This window comes from Dermacentor variabilis, chromosome 3, assembly GCF_050947875.1.
Source record: "Dermacentor variabilis isolate Ectoservices chromosome 3, ASM5094787v1, whole genome shotgun sequence".
Taxonomy (NCBI): domain Eukaryota; kingdom Metazoa; phylum Arthropoda; class Arachnida; order Ixodida; family Ixodidae; genus Dermacentor; species Dermacentor variabilis.
In genome coordinates this window covers 177422478-177440110 of record NC_134570.1, presented here as the reverse complement: position 1 = coordinate 177440110, position 17633 = coordinate 177422478, and the positions used below count along the sequence as shown (strand labels likewise).

The window sequence follows — 17633 nt, the reverse complement described above, 5'->3', positions numbered from 1 at the left end:
TGTCTGTCTGTCTGTCTGTCTGTCTGTCTGTCTGTCTGTCTGTCTGTCTGTCTGTCTGTCTGTCTGTCTGTCTGTCTGTCTGTCTGTCTGTCTGTCTGTCTGTCTGTCTGTCTGTCTGTCTGTCTGTCTGTCTGTCTGTCTGTCTGTCTGTCTGTCTGTCTGTCTGTCTGTCTGTCTGTCTGTCTGTCTGTCTGTCTGTCTGTCTGTCTGTCTGTCTGTCTGTCTGTCTGTCTGTCTGTCTGTCTGTCTGTCTGTCTGTCTGTCTGTCTGTCTGTCTGTCTGTCTGTCTGTCTGTCTGTCTGTCTGTCTGTCTGTCTGTCTGTCTGTCTGTCTGTCTGTCTGTCTGTCTGTCTGTCTGTCTGTCTGTCTGTCTGTCTGTCTGTCTGTCTGTCTGTCTGTCTGTCTGTCTGTCTGTCTGTCTGTCTGTCTGTCTGTCTGTCTGTCTGTCTGTCTGTCTGTCTGTCTGTCTGTCTGTCTGTCTGTCTGTCTGTCTGTCTGTCTGTCTGTCTGTCTGTCTGTCTGTCTGTCTGTCTGTCTGTCTGTCTGTCTGTCTGTCTGTCTGTCTGTCTGTCTGTCTGTCTGTCTGTCTGTCTGTCTGTCTGTCTGTCTGTCTGTCTGTCTGTCTGTCTGTCTGTCTGTCTGTCTGTCTGTCTGTCTGTCTGTCTGTCTGTCTGTCTGTCTGTCTGTCTGTCTGTCTGTCTGTCTGTCAGTCTGTCTGTCTGTCTGTCTGTCTGTCTGTCTGTCTGTCTGTCTGTCTGTCTGTCTGTCTGTCTGTATAACTGTTACCTGCCTGCCCTGGTCACTCGGTACTCTGTGTTCGAATAGGCAGCACATCGGGCACCTGTGCTGAGTTAACAGGGCCCGAGAGCAACCATCGGCCAAACTTGGGTCAATAGGTATGTGGCAATGGGGACATATGTGCTCCTGCCAATGAATCAGTTGCACGCTGACAAGAGTGCCTGTAGACGCCGGACTGGGTAGGCACAGCTGTTGCAAGAAACTCTTTGACGCCGACTAGGAGCACTGGTTATGCGCTAGTCAGTCTGTCCTGGTCTTGAATGAACCTCTCTGATGTCCATTTGGATCTCTGGGTATATGCGAATAGGTCAAGGCCGCTCTTTAATGAACCTCTTTCACTCCACCTTGGGTAACTAGACATGTGCCACTCGTATTGAGTGGCTCTACAACGACGAAATTTATCTCTCAAGTTTCTCTTATGCATAACGAAAACGACCGCACATCCCAAGAGTTTATAGAGGACAGTGAGGACGCATTAGTGGGTGCGCCATGTATGTGCTCAGTATGTGTCAAACTTCAGTAGACCACTCGCCAATTTGGGTCAATCAGTATGTGCCACTAAGGGTGGCACATACTGGCAACAATTCACAGTGTTCACACTGGCAAACGAGGCAAAAATTCAGTGTTCGAGGCACCGACGCGGCACGCTTTTCATCTCGCATGCCACCCGCGGGCCCCTCAATAGTGTCACTAGGCGCAACGCGCCTCTGAAAGACGCGCGAGTGAGGTGCCCGGTTGGGGCATGACGCGTTTCTCAGCGTTCGCACGCACCGGCGCGTCATGCATTTGGAGGCCGTGCGCAGGATTCGCTACAGCGGCGGTAGATGGCACCGGGTGTTCTTAGGAATACGAAAACGAGAAGTACCACTGCAGTACATGCCTCATTGTAACTCAGTTCGACGTTGGCGGTGCATCGCGTCGCTATAGAGGTTCAGTAATAACGTATTACAGTTTACAGTCATTTTGTCCTAGTGTTTCCCTGCGCTGAGCGACCTTTAGTCAAGATGTATCAACGAGCCCACATCGCCACCCACATCATTTTCCTTGCGCATTGAAACGAGGTCACTGGCACAGAAGGCATGCTATCGTATCGTAGCACCCACAAACTTCACATGCTTCTCTGCTCGTGGCTATTCCGATAAGACAGGTAGGCATTAGTAGGAGCTACTTCATGCCACAGGCTCCAAATGAGTATTACCTCCCATCGTGGTAAACTATGCGGAAGGTGTAGGTTTAGATGACGATGAAGGAAACAAAGGCGCTGCTTTGTAATGTCTGCCGAATTCCATTGGGCATTGGCCCAAGTGGTAAGCTCGCTCACATTGGTAAGTGGCTTACATTGATAAGCTCGCCAGCAAGCACACAGATCTCTCCTGCTGCCGTCGGTTCTTGATACTGGGATAGGGTTCTAATCATCTCTGGGGTGTGAAGATTGAGTGGCTACCTGTGTTTGCTTCTTTCTGGCGATACCAGAATGGCTTTGAAAGCACTGAAAAATGATGTCATGTCTTTTCTCAGCTGCCCAATGATAAATTTCTCTTGTGTGCGCTATAAGTTGTTGTTGGAGTCTACGGCGTAGGGCGTAGAGCAAACTCTGGGAGACTTCCTTGGAATCGCAGAAGATGGACCATCTCTGGGGTGTTTCCTGATTCATCAGTTGAAGTGGTGCCGGAAGAGTTTCCAGTTTGACAGCCATCTGTGATGTCAGCGGCAATGTCTTCAATTTTACCTCTGTAGATTTTGCTGGAACAAATGCTGCAGCTGCTGAACAATAGCACATTTCCGACTCGTTGCTGTGAAGATAAAATCAGCTACTGTGGACTTCATGCAGTAATAATAACGCGGCCTGCTTCAGGGCTGGTGATGGCATTTGTGCCTCTTTCTTGATGACTGGAACAGTAAGGCATGCTCAAGGTTAATGCGGAGTCCACAGTGGCAACGAAGGCCATGATGCCGGAATGGTTCATTTTTAAAAGCAACAGAACTAATCGAAAAATTATAGTGTACGAGTGATGCGCGCTTTTTTTTTATCTTGTCTTGTTTTCTCAGTTATTCTGCCCTTATCCATCACCCTGTGCAGAGTGCGAACGGAACATTTATTCTGGTTAGCGTCTCTGCCTTACACCTCTACTTATTGTTTTTTTTTTCGCTCTCTCTTGCGTGTTGGGTTTATTTGGTCGCGATCAACAAAAATCAAGCCGCTCTGTTTCTCTTCTTCTCACATATAGCTTTACTTGTCAATCTGAAAACATTTACTTCATTCCCCAGATGGATCGCGAAGATTTTGAACGCTATGCGGACACATGTCATTTCATTTTCCGTTTCTTTTTATTTCTATGATTATATTTTAGGGGCGGGCGTCTTTGAGAATACCACGCGCTACCTTTCTGGGCACCTTTACTCGGAGATCGTAATTTCGCGTGCAGCGAATTTTCTGCATCCTCTGTTCGCCTGCTCGTTTGAATGCCCTAAAGCTCTTTAATATATATACTTTGACGCTCAGCTGTTCTAATACCTTTATTCCGACACACGAACATTGTTTATATTTTTCCAGTGACCGTTTTTCACTGGCTAAACGCTGTTACGACATTTACCGCTCGGCGTATTCTCCCTTTCTCATCTCTGTTTAACTAGCAGCGTAACATGTAACGCCATGCAACAGCAATTGCGCTCCTACACTTGTACAGGGTGGTCCTTTATGAAAGGGAACACACAACCGCGTGACCTGTGCTCTGCGGAGGCTGCTTAGAGCACCAGCAACATGCAGCAAAGGGAAGCACGTCCGCGTACAGCGCCATCTATTGCCTGCCAGAATAAGAAGACATGGCTGATAGGCAAGCGGCTGTGGAGTGCCTACCACGCCAGGTGGATGCGCAACAGACGGGGCCTGCAACGCCGCGTCTGCTGCTAGCAAAACGCACTCGGTACGCCAGCACATTGGAAACGTGGAAGGACCAACATATGCCCGCTAGTTATTAGACACCCCCAGCGCATTTTAACGTGTAAGCATCTTTTGGCGAGTACCGCAGCAAGATCTGACCGCCCCGCGAAAAGTTTAATGCCTTGTATCTGCACAAACATGGGCAATGTGCGAAGTTACGACATTCAATCATTATAATAGTGAAAATGTCGACGATCAGTAGCTTTACAAGCGATGACGAACACTTGAAAAATCGATTAGAGAGAAAAACCATAGAGATACAAAGGGCCCACAGAAAATGCATGCGGAAGCCTATGGTAAGGGTGGGCCATCTTGAAATTTGGGTGTAGGCCAACATAAATTAGGGAGTGGGTCAATTTAAATTACGGGGTGGGCTAGCTTAAAATTTTGGGGGTGGCCCAACTTGAAATTTGAATGTAGGCCAACTGAAATTTGGGAGTGGGCCTAGTTGATATTTGGCGGTGGGCCAACCTAAATTTGGGGGTAAACTTATGCACACTTTGACAACTCCAGTGGAGTTTCTGCGTACTTTTTTGTAGTACGGAGCCCATGTCTACCCACTCCCCCCATAGCATGAATAAACTCCACCAGATTTGGAGCGGTTTAGGAGAGGAGTGCACAAAAGTGAAACTTTGACTTAGGCAAATCAGCGTAATTATTTTGTTACTTATTTTTCAGGCTTAGTTATTTCTATAATGACGACATTTGCCTAATTACTTAGTCATTAAGCTTCGTTAGCGCTATCGCGAAGCCGATTATATTTGTAATTAATAATTAGAATTACTTGAATAGGTCTAAGTAATCTCAAGGTTCCCTAAATTCTTGATTAGGCTCCGTTAATTTCGCCTCATTAGCTTTTGATAATTTAAACAATTCAACAAATTGATTTTATTTAGCCTCAGTATTCGTAATTAGTTTCAATTAATCGCCGTTACACTTAACTATTTTTATCGTAACTAATCTTATTCGTCTTTATTAACCTCACTTACACCTATACCTCTTAGTACTCACTACATATAGTCAAAATCATGTCTCATTAGTCATACGTAAAGGCATTCTCATATAGACCTCCGTAGGACATTATGTATACTTCCCCATGAATTGTGGACATATGCTTAGTTTCTTTTTTCACCGCCACGTGGCGTATTGACCTTGAAGATTTGCAGTTCGCGCCATGACGTATGCCACGACGCACAACTAAAGAAAACATAATAAAAAGAAGCACACCCTGAGAGTCTTGCTTCACCTCGGTACTTGGAAACGAGCGCGCTTATGTATCAGCCTTATCTTGAAGAGAACCTGCCACTTGTTCGACTGGCAATGAATCGAGGATTTTGCTAGACACCTAGCCAGACAGCTCGTCATCATTCCGGGTGAGACTTCTGGCCGAGATAACGGCTCCCGCAACGCTTCCGTTGGTTTATCTTTCTTTATTGTTTTTTCTTACTATTTGTGCACCACGGCGGCCGCGGGGTTCCCTATAGTCAGCGCTATGTTTCGTGGGTTTCCTATCGAACAGGTGTGATGCACTAAGAGGAAACTTTAGCTAGGGCCTTTCTTCTAAAACTTGTAAAACGCATAAATGATTTTACGAGAAAATCGCTCAACCGCTCAACCGATCTGAATGAGAATTGTGGCATTCAAGAGAGAACGTTAGATCACAGTGATTGCTGCAATAATAACATTGATTTAGGCCATGACATTATTAACTAGAATCATCGGTTATCGGTAAATCTGAAAAAATAATAGAAGTACGAAGTTTACAAATCCGTTGGTTCACATCAAATCTTATATTGCAGCTCTATAAACTGCATCCCTTGGAGCATATCAATCGGACAAATTTGGTGTATGAATTTGTAACCTATGTGAACTTGTTACAGCGCTTGCAAAGATTTTGAGAATGCCATATTCAGGAGTGAGTGGTGTATTTCAGGGTGACATACGGTACATCATTTTTGTCCGCCTTAAATGAAATATTAGGTCCAGCTTACAGAATTCTGATATCGTTTTTAGTTGCTGAGGTACAGAGTCGTAAATTGCATGCCTTGGTTCTTGAAATTTCGCATTTCTAAAGAATTTACAAAAGCGGAAGCTAAATAAAAATTTGCTTTCTGACATCTCATTTTAACTGTTTCTTTTAAGATCAACAGTACTCATGAGTTGTGGTGCAGTGGTTGTCAGAAGAAAGGATTGCTCATTTCCTATGTCGGAGCTAAATCGTCCCGTTAAGTTCGATTTAGAATAATATTTTTGCTGAGAGAAGAAGTAAGACGGGTAGCGTATTTACATTATGGGGACCACACTTAGATGGGGGTGAAATGCGAATACACCCGTGTTCTTAGATTAAGTGTACGTTAGAGAAACTCAGGTGGCAGAAATTTTCCTCATTACCCCACTACGCCGTACCTCATAATCAGCTCAGGGTTTTTGCACGTAAAACCACATAATTCTTTTTCAATTTACGAAATTTTCAGCAGTTGACAAAGCCAAGCCTACAGCAGGCTAGTCATTGAAGCGTTCACTTCTTCAGACCTAAGCTCGTGCTCATCTTCCTTGTCGTTGTGCAGCGCTGCGCAACAAATTGCCACTTTGTGTGGAAGCGCCGTCCCATTGCTTTTTAGGCACAAAAGGACTGGCAGCGTTTTAGGCGGCTGGCCTGAACGACGTGATGGGAAGTCTGGATGAAGCGAGTAGTAGGTGTGACCGGAGACGCCTCGTAGGTTACGTCGGTTACCTGACAGAGGACGCAATAAGGGCCGGAGTAGTGGGACATGAGTTTTTCCGAGAGGCCGAAGTGGCGGTTGGGAGATCACAGAGGGACTAGATTCCCGGGCATATAATCGGCGTTCCGGTGACGACTGTCACAAATGCTTTTCCGCTTGTTCTCAGAAGCACAAAAGCGATGGTGAGCAACTTGGCGTCTTTCTTTGGCTCGAGCAATGATGTCGCTTGTACACTGAGTGGTAGGCAATAGTATGTTAAAAAGCAATCCTGGATCTCGGCCGTACAAGTATATGGCGAGTAACCTGCAGTGTCGTCGCATGATGAACTGTACGCAAATGTGACAAAAGAGACAGAAGTATCCTAATCACGATCGGTATGAGAAACACAAATGGAGAGCTTGGCCGTTATTGCTCGAAAAAGTCTCTCCGGAAGACCGTCTGAGGATCATATGCTGTACTAAGTTTGTGTTTGGTAGAACGGGAGCGGAGCAAGCAGTCCACAACTCTAGAGAGGAAAAAGCGACTCCTATTAGTAAGAAGGGGACGACGCATAACACCCAGCCACCTATGCGATCGGTAGGGTCTTTGAGGGAAAAAAGCCAGCAGAGCGCATGCTGGTCTGTGGTGAATGTAAAGGGCCTACCATATATGTAAAGGGGAGATTTCGCCACTGCCTAGAGAAGCGCGAGGCGCTCACGTTCAGTAATGAAATAATTCCGCTCAGCTAGAGAAAGCAGGCGGCCGGTGTAGGCAATGATGCGGTCGTGGCATCGTTGACATTGGCAAATAATGGCACGGATTCCATGACCTCTGGCATCAGTGTGGACTTCTGATGGAATAGTCTGGTCGAAGTGCGCATGAAGGAATGGAGATGTTAGGAGAGAGATAGAAGGCAGTTGCTTGTTCAGGTCCCCAAGAAAATGAAACGTCGGCCTTAAGAAGAACAGACGTCGGGTGACCTCCGCAAAATTTTGCATGAAGCGGCTGAACCACGAGCACAGACCCACGAAGCTCCGGACATCTTTATCACATGTTGGCATGGGAGACTTCTGTACGGCACGAGCTTTGCCCGAGTCTGGGCGCACAATAGATGAATCAAGATGGTGACCGAGGACAGTAATTTGGCGGCGTCTGCAACGACATTTAGGCGAATTAAGTCGAAGGTAAGCATTGCAAAGGCAGAAAGAACGAGCGAGAGGCACTCCTGGTACGTGGCAAATGTAGGAGCAAAAACGACGGCGTCATCCAAGTAACAAATACAGATGGGCCACTTGAGGTAATGAAGTGTTTCCACCATGCGTTCAAAAGTAGATGGAGTATTACATAAACCGAAGGTCATAAATTTGAACTGGTATAAGCCATCGGGTGTTATAAAGGCGCTTTTCTGTGGTACACGTCGTCTACAGTAATCTGCCAGTAACCGGAACTAAGGTCGATGAAAGAAAAGTATTTCAAACTGTGGAGGCAGTCGGGGGCGTCATCAACGCGTGGTAGAAATAAACGTCTTTCTTGGTGATCTTGTTGAGGTGGCGGTAATCCATGCACAAGCATCAGCTGGCCTCCTTTTTAACTAGAAAGACAGGGTCCGCCCAATGATTGGATGATGGTTCAACGATTCCTCGAGAGACAATCTTCTCGACCTTCGTGTGAATGGCTTGTTCGTGCAAGGACAGACGGTATGGTCGCTTGTGAATAGGGTGTACGCCACCGGTGTCAATATGGTGCGTCGTGAGAGAGGTTTGGCCTAAAGTGTGACCCAGGTCAAAAATGTCGCAGAACACGGAGAGCAGCCTGCATAACTATTTGGCTTGGTGAGGCGGAGGTTCGGGAGCAGCTACGTTTGTGAGCTGAGGAAGGAAAGCCGGCAAGGAGGAGTCAACGGGAGACGATGTAATAGTTGTAAATCCCCCAAAACGCCTCTCGCTAAGAAATACGCCAACGAGCTATGACTGCAGACAGTATAATTGCCATGAATGGTATTGAGAAGGCGTTTCTTACCATGAACTTCGGGCGCCTATACCACTGCAAAGGGCGGAGGCTGGGTGGTGTCTGCAATCGTTTGCTCGCCACATGACACATCTACACTGGAATTCAACTGGTTTCACCAACGTCCTCTTGTGTTCTCTAGACCCTTAATTGGGTCTTCGCCTGCCACCACGACTCTTGTTTTCTTCTGATGTCCCTAGCCCCTATCACAATGTGCTAAGACGTGCTTCTCCCGTTGCTCGGTACTTCACTTTCTTTATAAATGTATAAATTAATTAATTCCTTTATTGCTGCTGAAAAAGCGCCTCTTCATCTTCCTAATCCCCTACTTTCTCACGTGGACTCTGTGTATATTTCTGGCAACGTATCGACAAACTTAGGCCTTAATTTTGCACAGAGGAATACGGAATTATGGTCTTTAATGAAACACGAATCATTACAGAAACGCCAATGTATGAGGGCATCTAACCCTAAAGCTAGAATATAACTGGCAGAACTTTCCAAGTTAATCAACAAGCGTAAGACAGCTGACATAAGGAAGTATAATATGGATAGAATGGAACATGCTCTCAGGAACGGAGGAAGCCTAAAAGCAGTGAAGAAGAAATTAGGAATTGGCAAGAATCAGATGTATGCGCTAAGAGACAAAGCCGGCAATATCATTACTAATATGGATGAGATAGTTCAAGTGGCTGAGTAGTTCTATAGAGATTTATACAGTATCAGTGGCACCCACGACGATAATGGAAGAGAGAATAGTCTAGAGGAATTCGAAATCCCACAGGTAACGCCGGAAGAAGTAAAGAAAGCCTTGGGAGCTATGCAAAGGGGGAAGGCAGCTGGGGAGGATCAGGTAACAGCAGATTTGTTGAAGAGAAATTGGTCGGCCTGTATACGCAATGCCTCATGACCTCGAGCGTACCGGAATCTTGGAAGAACGCCAACATAATCCTAATCCATGAGAAAGGGGACGCCAAAGACTTGAAAAATTATAGACCGATCAGCTTACTGTCCGTTGCCTACGAAGTATTTACTAAGGTAATCGCAAATAGAATCAGGAACACCTTAGACTTCTGTCAACCAAAGGACCAGGCAGGATTCCGTCAAGGCTACTCAACAACAGACCATATTCACACTATTAATCAAGTGATAGAGAAATGTGCAGAATATAGCCAACCCTTATATATAGCTTTCATTGATTACGAGAAAGCGTTTGATTCAGTCGAAACCTCAGCAGTCATGGAGGCATTACGGAATCAGGGTGTAGACGAGCCGTATGTAAGAATACTGAAAGATATATATAGCGGCTCCACAGCCACCGTAGTCCTCCGTGTAGCGAAAATGTAGCGAAAACGCAGTTGGCTACACCTTTAACTGCGACTTCTGTAATTTACATGCGCATAATTACCGATATACACCACAGTATAATTTTCTACGGCACGTTTCTAAGGCAAAACCGTATTCACTAGAGGCGCTTTTGTCCCGCTTTGAAGCATCGAACTGATGGCTGAACTTAGTGTACTCTGCAAGGATGTGTGCTAGAGTGCCTTCGGATCGTGTGCAAAACGGGCATGAACTGTCATGCTCTTTCCCACCACGCACGGCAGCGACCCCGCTTGCCTGCATCGCACGATCGTTTGCTGCCTTCGGCTGAGTTGCGGATGCGAACGGGGAAGCCTACATCTGCCGCTTCTCTACATTTGGGTGATGTCTTTGTAATTTGTCACTGGGTGCGGTAGCTCTGGCTCGTCTTGGGCGTGGATTGACAGTTCTCGGGCATAGGGGTGGGCGAGTGCTTTGCCTTCCACTTGCCAGGGAGCCGGGACCCACACGATCCCAACGGCCCGTCTCGGTTACTTGCGTTTGGTGAGGATCGCTAGTGCCGCGGGAGAGATGTTCTCCTTGCGGTAGCTTGCGGAGGCGGTCTTGGAGTCTGTGACCACGGTCCTCACTCCCGGTCGTGCAAGTGCGAGGGCCGTGGCCACACCTTCTGCTTCTGCTGTATTCGTCGTCCGTATCGATGCGCATGTGACCAGTTTATTGGCGGTGTTGACGACCGCCGTTGCTCTGGCGCCGTGCTTGGGAAGCGAGGTGTCCGCGTAGAGAACCTCGGGGTCCTCTTCCAGCTGTCGAGCCAGTGCCTTGGCCCGCGCAGAGCGCCTCTCGTCGTTCCTCCCCGGCTGCATGTTCCGGGGCAGGGGCTTGGTCTTAATAATGTCTCTCCACGTTGTCTCTCCACGGTTGCTGTTCAATCTGCCATCCCATCTTGCGTAGGACGGCCCGGCCGTGCTCTGTCCGGCTCAGCCTTACTCTCTGGTGGGATAGGTGTGCTTCCACCAGCTCTTCCAGCGTGTTGTGGGCACCCATTTCCAGCAGCTTCTGCGTTGACGAGTAGACTGGGATGCCCATGGCGAGCTTGACTACTTTCCTTGTCGTCGTGTTCAGCGTCTCGCGGTTCACCTTCGTAAGCTGTAGGTACGGGGCCGAGTACGTTACGCGTGACACGACGAATTCCTGCACCAGGCGTAGTGCGTCTTCTTTGATTCCTCTGTTCCGGTTGGTGACTTCTTATCTGTAATGCCGCCCATTCACCACTGACGCACGCTTCGCTTCTAGACGCAATATTCCTGTTAGGTCAATATACCAATATGATACATGCCTGTAATTCACTTCTTTTCTGCTGACGGCGTCCGGTTGAGCTGCATACTGCGAGAGCTGCTGCTTAACTGGTGCCACAACTTTGGATGAACGCACCAAAATCCCGGAACGAGCATTTATATAGAGTGAAATAAACATTTCATCATTTCAGAAGACGTATTGCGTTTACATTATGAAATTTCACGTGGCACAGATTCGGTGGAGGCTTGTTCGTTCGCAAGAATTCGCAATCGATCGTTCGCAAGAATTCTTACTACATAATAAAACGATTCCGCGCAAAGGCCGCGCAAGGTTCAGCAGTAGAAGCGAGAAAAGAAATGCCGCGCCGATCATCGGAGCCGGCGTAGCAGCTGGCGTTCAAAACGCGCGCGCCCAGAAGCGAAACCGAAAGGTGCAAATCCCATCCGCTTGGTGCGCTACAGTCAATTCGCCGCTGCGCTCTATGAGAGTGTCCGCTCTTGTTGAGTCTCTTTCTCTATGATAGAATGTTTTCTGTACCAAATGCATCGCTCACAACAGTCGCAAACCTTTTGTCCGGCCTTTTAGCGCTTTTACCCTTCGTATCACGCCCTCTCCTGCTGCCAGCTTTTATCTACCTATCTCAGCTCCTATGTACCCTTATCAAGGAAGATTCAAACTAAATGTTGTAACGCCCACGGAGCGGAAGGAGCTTTTTTTCTTTTTTTTTGTAACCGCGAGAGCGCTCCCTTTAAAAGAAGCGCGCCGGAGTGGGAAGCTGCAGTCGTGCAAACTAGCCATCACCCGTACGTATTAACGGGAACTTTCTCGATTGGTTGTTGGTTTGTTTATGTTTTGTTAGCATTTTGTCGTTGAAAAATGCTCTGCATTCTTTCTTAAAATCGTCCGTCCATTACACCGGGTGTTTCAGCGAACACTTTCAAAAATCCTTGAAGGTTTTCTTTGGCGACCAGCACGGTTCTAGTTAATGAGCTCATCTACTCGAAGAGGCGGACATTACTTGGAGAAAAAAATCACATGCATACTCCCTAATTAGTGAACATTCACTAATAAGGTTTTAAGTAAAGAACTTATGGCCCATATGGCAATTTACAAATTCTGGTCGTGGAGTTCGCAAGGCGGATCCACTTGGAGCAAATTGTCAGGATGACACCAGTTCCGAGGTTTTAATTCGTGAACGTTGTGAAGAAATGCGTTGGCGTTCCAGTAAATTTTTGCTTCAGTTCATCAAATGACGTTTTGTTAAGAAAGTAACTGGAACACCAGTGCCTTTTTCTGCAATTCGGGAATTAATATCGCGAAACTGATGTCATACTGATAATTCGTTCCAAATGAATCCGCCTTGCAAATTCCACGGTAAGAATGAGTAAATTTCAATATAAGCCATTAGTTGCGTAATTAACAACGTAATTAATAAATTTTGTTAACTATCCGATTATGCATTTCAATGTTTTGTGCAAGTAATGTCCGCCTCTTCGAGTAGACCAGTTCATGAGCAAGAATTGGGATATCTGCCACAGGCAACCATTAAATATTTTTTAGAGTTTTCGATGAAACAACCTGTATAGTTAAAGGAAGGTGATGCTACGCATGATTATTTAAAATGGCTTGCTGAAGGCTTAGGTAATTACTATATACTTGAGACAGAATGTGAGCCCAAATGTAAACAATGTTTGTGCTATCAATTACGTGCTATCAAGGGCTATTTAAGATTGTCGATGCTGTGCACAGTTAAATTCAACCATTATTACCAGCAGAAACGTTGTAAAGTGCGCCAAACTGCTCTGATCATTCTGTTCAGTTAACTTAGCTGCGTGATTGCCCATTTTCTATCCAGTTTCTTTTTATTATTGTTGGCAGCTCCGACGCGGAACCTTCATACGAGGTAAAAGAATTGTCTACGTACCTTACGTTAGCGTGTTAAGCATTAGCACTAAGAGCATCCCAATATCACTGCAAAAAAGTTCCTGCCTAATGGCAATGTAGTGTCGTTTCAGAGTTTTTCAGATTTGCCTTTCCGCTCGCTATGCCTCTTGTACGGCATGCGTAGGGCTTCGTTGGTCAATAGAAATTGATATAAGTATATTTTCTGCCCATAGTGATTGGACGTGCCAGATGTACGGCCATAACCCTTCGCAATGGCACAGGCACCAAAAAAGGTAGGTTACGAGTCCATTTTTTCTTCGGTAATCCGGTTTGTTAGAAAAGCAGTTCTCATTCTTTTCAGCTCCAATAAAGTAGCCCGTCTATTAGGTACAACTTGAGCGGTTTGTTTTGTCCCAATCTAGCGACGTAACTTAGTGCAGTCAGCCGGCTGGATTATACTTTTATAACCCGAAGAATCACTTGAGGCAGGATGGGGCATTCAGGTGCTACATGCCTCGAACAGAGAAACTGAATTGTCGGACAATGTAAGCGAGGAGGAAAGAAATTCGTTTTCGATGGTTTGCAATTCGCATGCAATATAAGGGGACGTACGACATCATCTATGACCAGTTTAACCTGCGCACTTAAAAGCGGAATGATTACATACTCTGCTCCAGCACCTCAAGGTCTCTTCCGTAGTTCAAAAGAAAGCTTTAGAACACAACCTCCGAATGTGTTTGGGCGTTCAACGGGCATCGCCCGCTGCTTTGCAATTGTTGTGCGCTGCCAGCTCTTTTCTCAGGCACTGAGGCTTGTAGAAAAAAGCCCTGACTATTTTCGTATGAACAGTCCTCCTGAAAACCAATACTTTTCCGAGGTGTTTAAAACAGAAACGGGGCTAATGGACGCTCAATTAGATGTCAAAGAATAAACCCCTATCCGCTACGGGAGTACTGGTCAGTATGCGTCTCCTGTCGTGAGTTATTATTTGGATCAAATCGGAATCGCTGACAAATACAGTGTCATTGGCATCCCGTTAGTCGTCGCCGTTGGTTTCTTAACATCGTAGGTATATAAATTCAGATACCGAACATTGTGTGCAAATTCAACCTACCCATAATGAACGCCAACTCTTCATCATGTTCACATATTTACGTTAGTTAGAACTGCGCACGTCAGTGGGTAATTCTAAGCGATTCTCAGACATCAAAAGAATTTTTTTCGGAGTGCTTGATTTTCTTACACGCTACAAGCAAGCTGACATAACAGAAATAGAAAAACTTCATGATAAAGCATGGCTACAATGGGTCCCAAATGCTTTGGTACGCAGGGGGCATATAATAAAAAGTGAGACGCACTAAAAAAAAAATTCCAGCTACTCTTTTACAGTGACAGTTTCTTAAGCCGCAAACAATTTTTTTTCTTTCCTTACTGTAAACCTTTAATTTACGCTTGTTTATCAAACTCACGAATACTACAGAAACCCAACTTTTGCAATGAAGCAACAAGTTTCCCTACCGAATATTTCGCACTGCGTAACCACACGAGTGAGAGGACAGCCGTGTGCCCCGTCAGCCCTGTGAAGTTAGAATACAAAGCCGATGCTTGGCTATCGAACGCATGCAAGCAGCAGATTGCAACTTCGGCACCCTAACATCAGCCCTCTGTTGTAAGGATGAAATGTACATACAAAAATGCACACAAGTGCGGGCGGCGAGGAGTGCCTTCGGTGCATCGCTTGAGCGTACGTTAATATCGCGCATCGTTCATTGTTCTGAATTAGGGCATGCCAGAGCGCCCCTTCTCCTTTCGCTACCGCTGAAGCTTAGTCGAGAACACACAGAAACATTTCTTTTCAACTAGCGCAGCTGTCAGACGATTACATAGATGTTTGGGCCTGAATATATTCTGCTTCTTATTTAACACATATCAGATATAAGTATATTGTTTAGCCCCCATGGTTCATGACAAATAGAGGATAATAATTGGTAATGATAAATATAAGCACCGTTCTTTTACTTTCTGTTACTCATCAAACTGCTACTTGTGTTAGCCGGCCGGTTTCGCCCTTTTTTACTTTCCAGATGAGATTTTGTTTTTAGCTTAGCTCGCACAAACTTTCGCTATCTTCCGTTCTGTTTAGCACAATGTAATTTCCGCGGCTGTTCGCTATCCCCTGTTTCTGACACGCTCTGCTGCTTGTAGACTTGAACATTGTTATCGCATTTGTAATCGAGGTTCGGACGGAAGTATTTCTATCTCAAAGCGGTATGCGTACGGTGTCGTTATCTTTCCCATTCATATACATGTAACACGGCGACAGGCGTCAATGTCCGTGTCTCCAAGCGCTTCACCACCCACTAGACGGACCTTTTTTTTAGGATGATAATAGCGCGGGACTGTATACAAAAGTTTCTATCCGAAACAATGCCATGCCTACAGACAATGAAGCCAACAAACGTCAAGGGGAAAAGAACATTTTATTTTGTTGTACAAAATGATCGAGCACAGAAGATTAATCAGTTCAAAATAAAGCTCATATTCTTAATAAAACATCACCTAAAGCACGAAAATTCTTTTTTCCGACTATTAGGAGCAGGAATCGCAACTACACTGCATGTGCTGGGCTAATTGGTCTACAGCGACGGCTCGCTCTCCTTCCTCTTTCTGTGCAATTGTGTAACATGTACGTATGGGTATGTGCTGGAAATATGAGACAACGTCATTCAAAGCCATGCTGACAGACGTAGAGCATCAACGAAAGCTCAGGCGTCAAGTAGTGTTTTACTAATGACCAATGCAGAAAGGAACGCTTCTCGCGTCATGAAACAAAGGGAACGTTCAGATCAAATCAAAATTTATTTATATTCACTTGATACATGAGTTTTCATGTCCTGTCCAACCTAAGCACAGCGTGCTTGCTGGTTGATCAGGCAGCACGGTGAATCACCGAATGTGTACCAAAAAAGAAACAATGAATTAAGGCGCACTGGTACATACTATGCCTAATATACAAAACGATGTACACATAAGTAATTGTGAATGCAATTCGAGCGGTAATTAAGATAAGCAAATAAATAAATAAAGGACATCATAACAGCTTTTAATGAGCGATATCATAACAATTCACAAAAAGTGTAAAGCGCAAATAAAGAAAGCAACCTTCCACATGCAAGAGGCCATCAGTAATTTATCCGCAAAGTTGAGCACCATTTCCTTATTCATTTAGTCATTTTCGTTTAGGTTTGATTTGGCAAACGCTTCGCCAAGTTGAATAGATATATGTGGCACGTCATATCCTCTTATCGGTTTCCCATAATGTGTGAAGCATCTTGGCTTAATGTACGTTTCTTTCTTTCTTAAGGCGACATCTTTCTCTACAAGTACTTTGAAAAGCTTTGGATAGTAATGACGTGGGAGCACTGTAATAAAATCGTTCACGCATTTCCTGTATTCCTAGCCTATTGTATTTTTACTCCTTGTCGACCTGCTGCAGCGTAGTTACACACGTTATTTAGTTTACTATTCGTTTAATAATGCGATTTATGGCTCCCTTTTTGCGATCACAAGTTCCATACATTGTAATACCATAGGTTATAATAGATTTACCAGTGCCATGTACATGATGCGCCTCAACTACATCGAAGCTTTACCTGTTCTACATCATCGCAGGCAGAGCCCTAAGCCCGTTACATAAATACTGCACATGATCATTCCATGTTTTATGTTCATCAAATATTATTAGAATATACTTTGTCGCAAGTTCAAATGGTATTACAGTACATGTGCACGGATCACAATGTGAGCCATGTAAAAAGAGCGATTTATTTAGGACCATTCGTTTGGGGGTGTTTTTAAAATAGATAAGTTTTGTTTTTTGCCGATTTAGCTATACTGAATTTTGTGTCAACCAGTCTACAGTCCTGCATATATCCTGTTGCAACGATTTGCACCCAAGACCAAAATGATCGAATTCTAGTGCTAATGCTGTGTCATCTGCATATTGGGAGACTCTTGATCTTAACTTCAGAAAATCTAGTTCGGAGACATAGATACAGATCGCGTACACGGACCTTACCAAGACCTGGTGGTTTTAACCGTCTTCATTCTACCTATAATATTCCATAGCTCTGCTTCTGTTATCTCAGGAAGGTACGCAATCTGTGCGTATTAAAGTATCGGCTTATATTCGAGACGAGATCGTACCCTCAGCGATGCGCAGTTTAACTGTTGCGTGAATGAGAGTTTCATTAAACAGTTCACACAGTGACTGCGTTTCTCCCTTCGCAAAGCTTCTGCCGATGACCTCAATCACAGTCTGTCTGGCTCATCCCAATAAACCGTTTGTCAATTTCCATGCCATTGTTTCATCGTTCCTGTTCAGTGCAAACAGCTTGGATAGGTGTCTTCTTTTAACCTGTCGTGTTTTGGCTGCTTCAAGACTGCGTGATATGCGAAATTCCCAAGTGCGGTATTTTCATAGTCCTTTCTGCAGTTCTGCAGAAACTTCAGAAACGCAACTCTGATATCCTGCATTATAGAATTGTTGCCTGGTTTTGTTTCCTTAATTTCGACGGCTTTGGCCGACGTCATGTATGTGAGGTGCAACTTTTATAGAAATTTATTACACAGCCTCTTGTGATCCAAAGCATTGCAGTTTGTCTTCTGAATAGCTTTGTCTA

At 45.1% G+C, this 17633-nt stretch overlaps 1 protein-coding gene across 2 annotated transcripts in view; it reads left to right on the top strand.

Annotated features, from left to right (window-relative positions):
- LOC142576539 (monocarboxylate transporter 13-like) overlaps positions 1–17633 on the top strand; it is a 151660-nt gene that overhangs the window by 27113 nt on the left and 106914 nt on the right. Inside the window, exon 2 of one of the 2 annotated variants that reach the window (XM_075686701.1) lies at positions 13185–13244. The exons of the other annotated variant lie outside the window; for it this stretch is intronic. Coding sequence (XP_075542816.1) covers positions 13224–13244 — 21 coding nt within the window. The 5' untranslated portion in view covers positions 13185–13223. The remainder of the gene's footprint in view (positions 1–13184; positions 13245–17633) is intronic. 2 annotated transcript variants of the gene reach the window in all.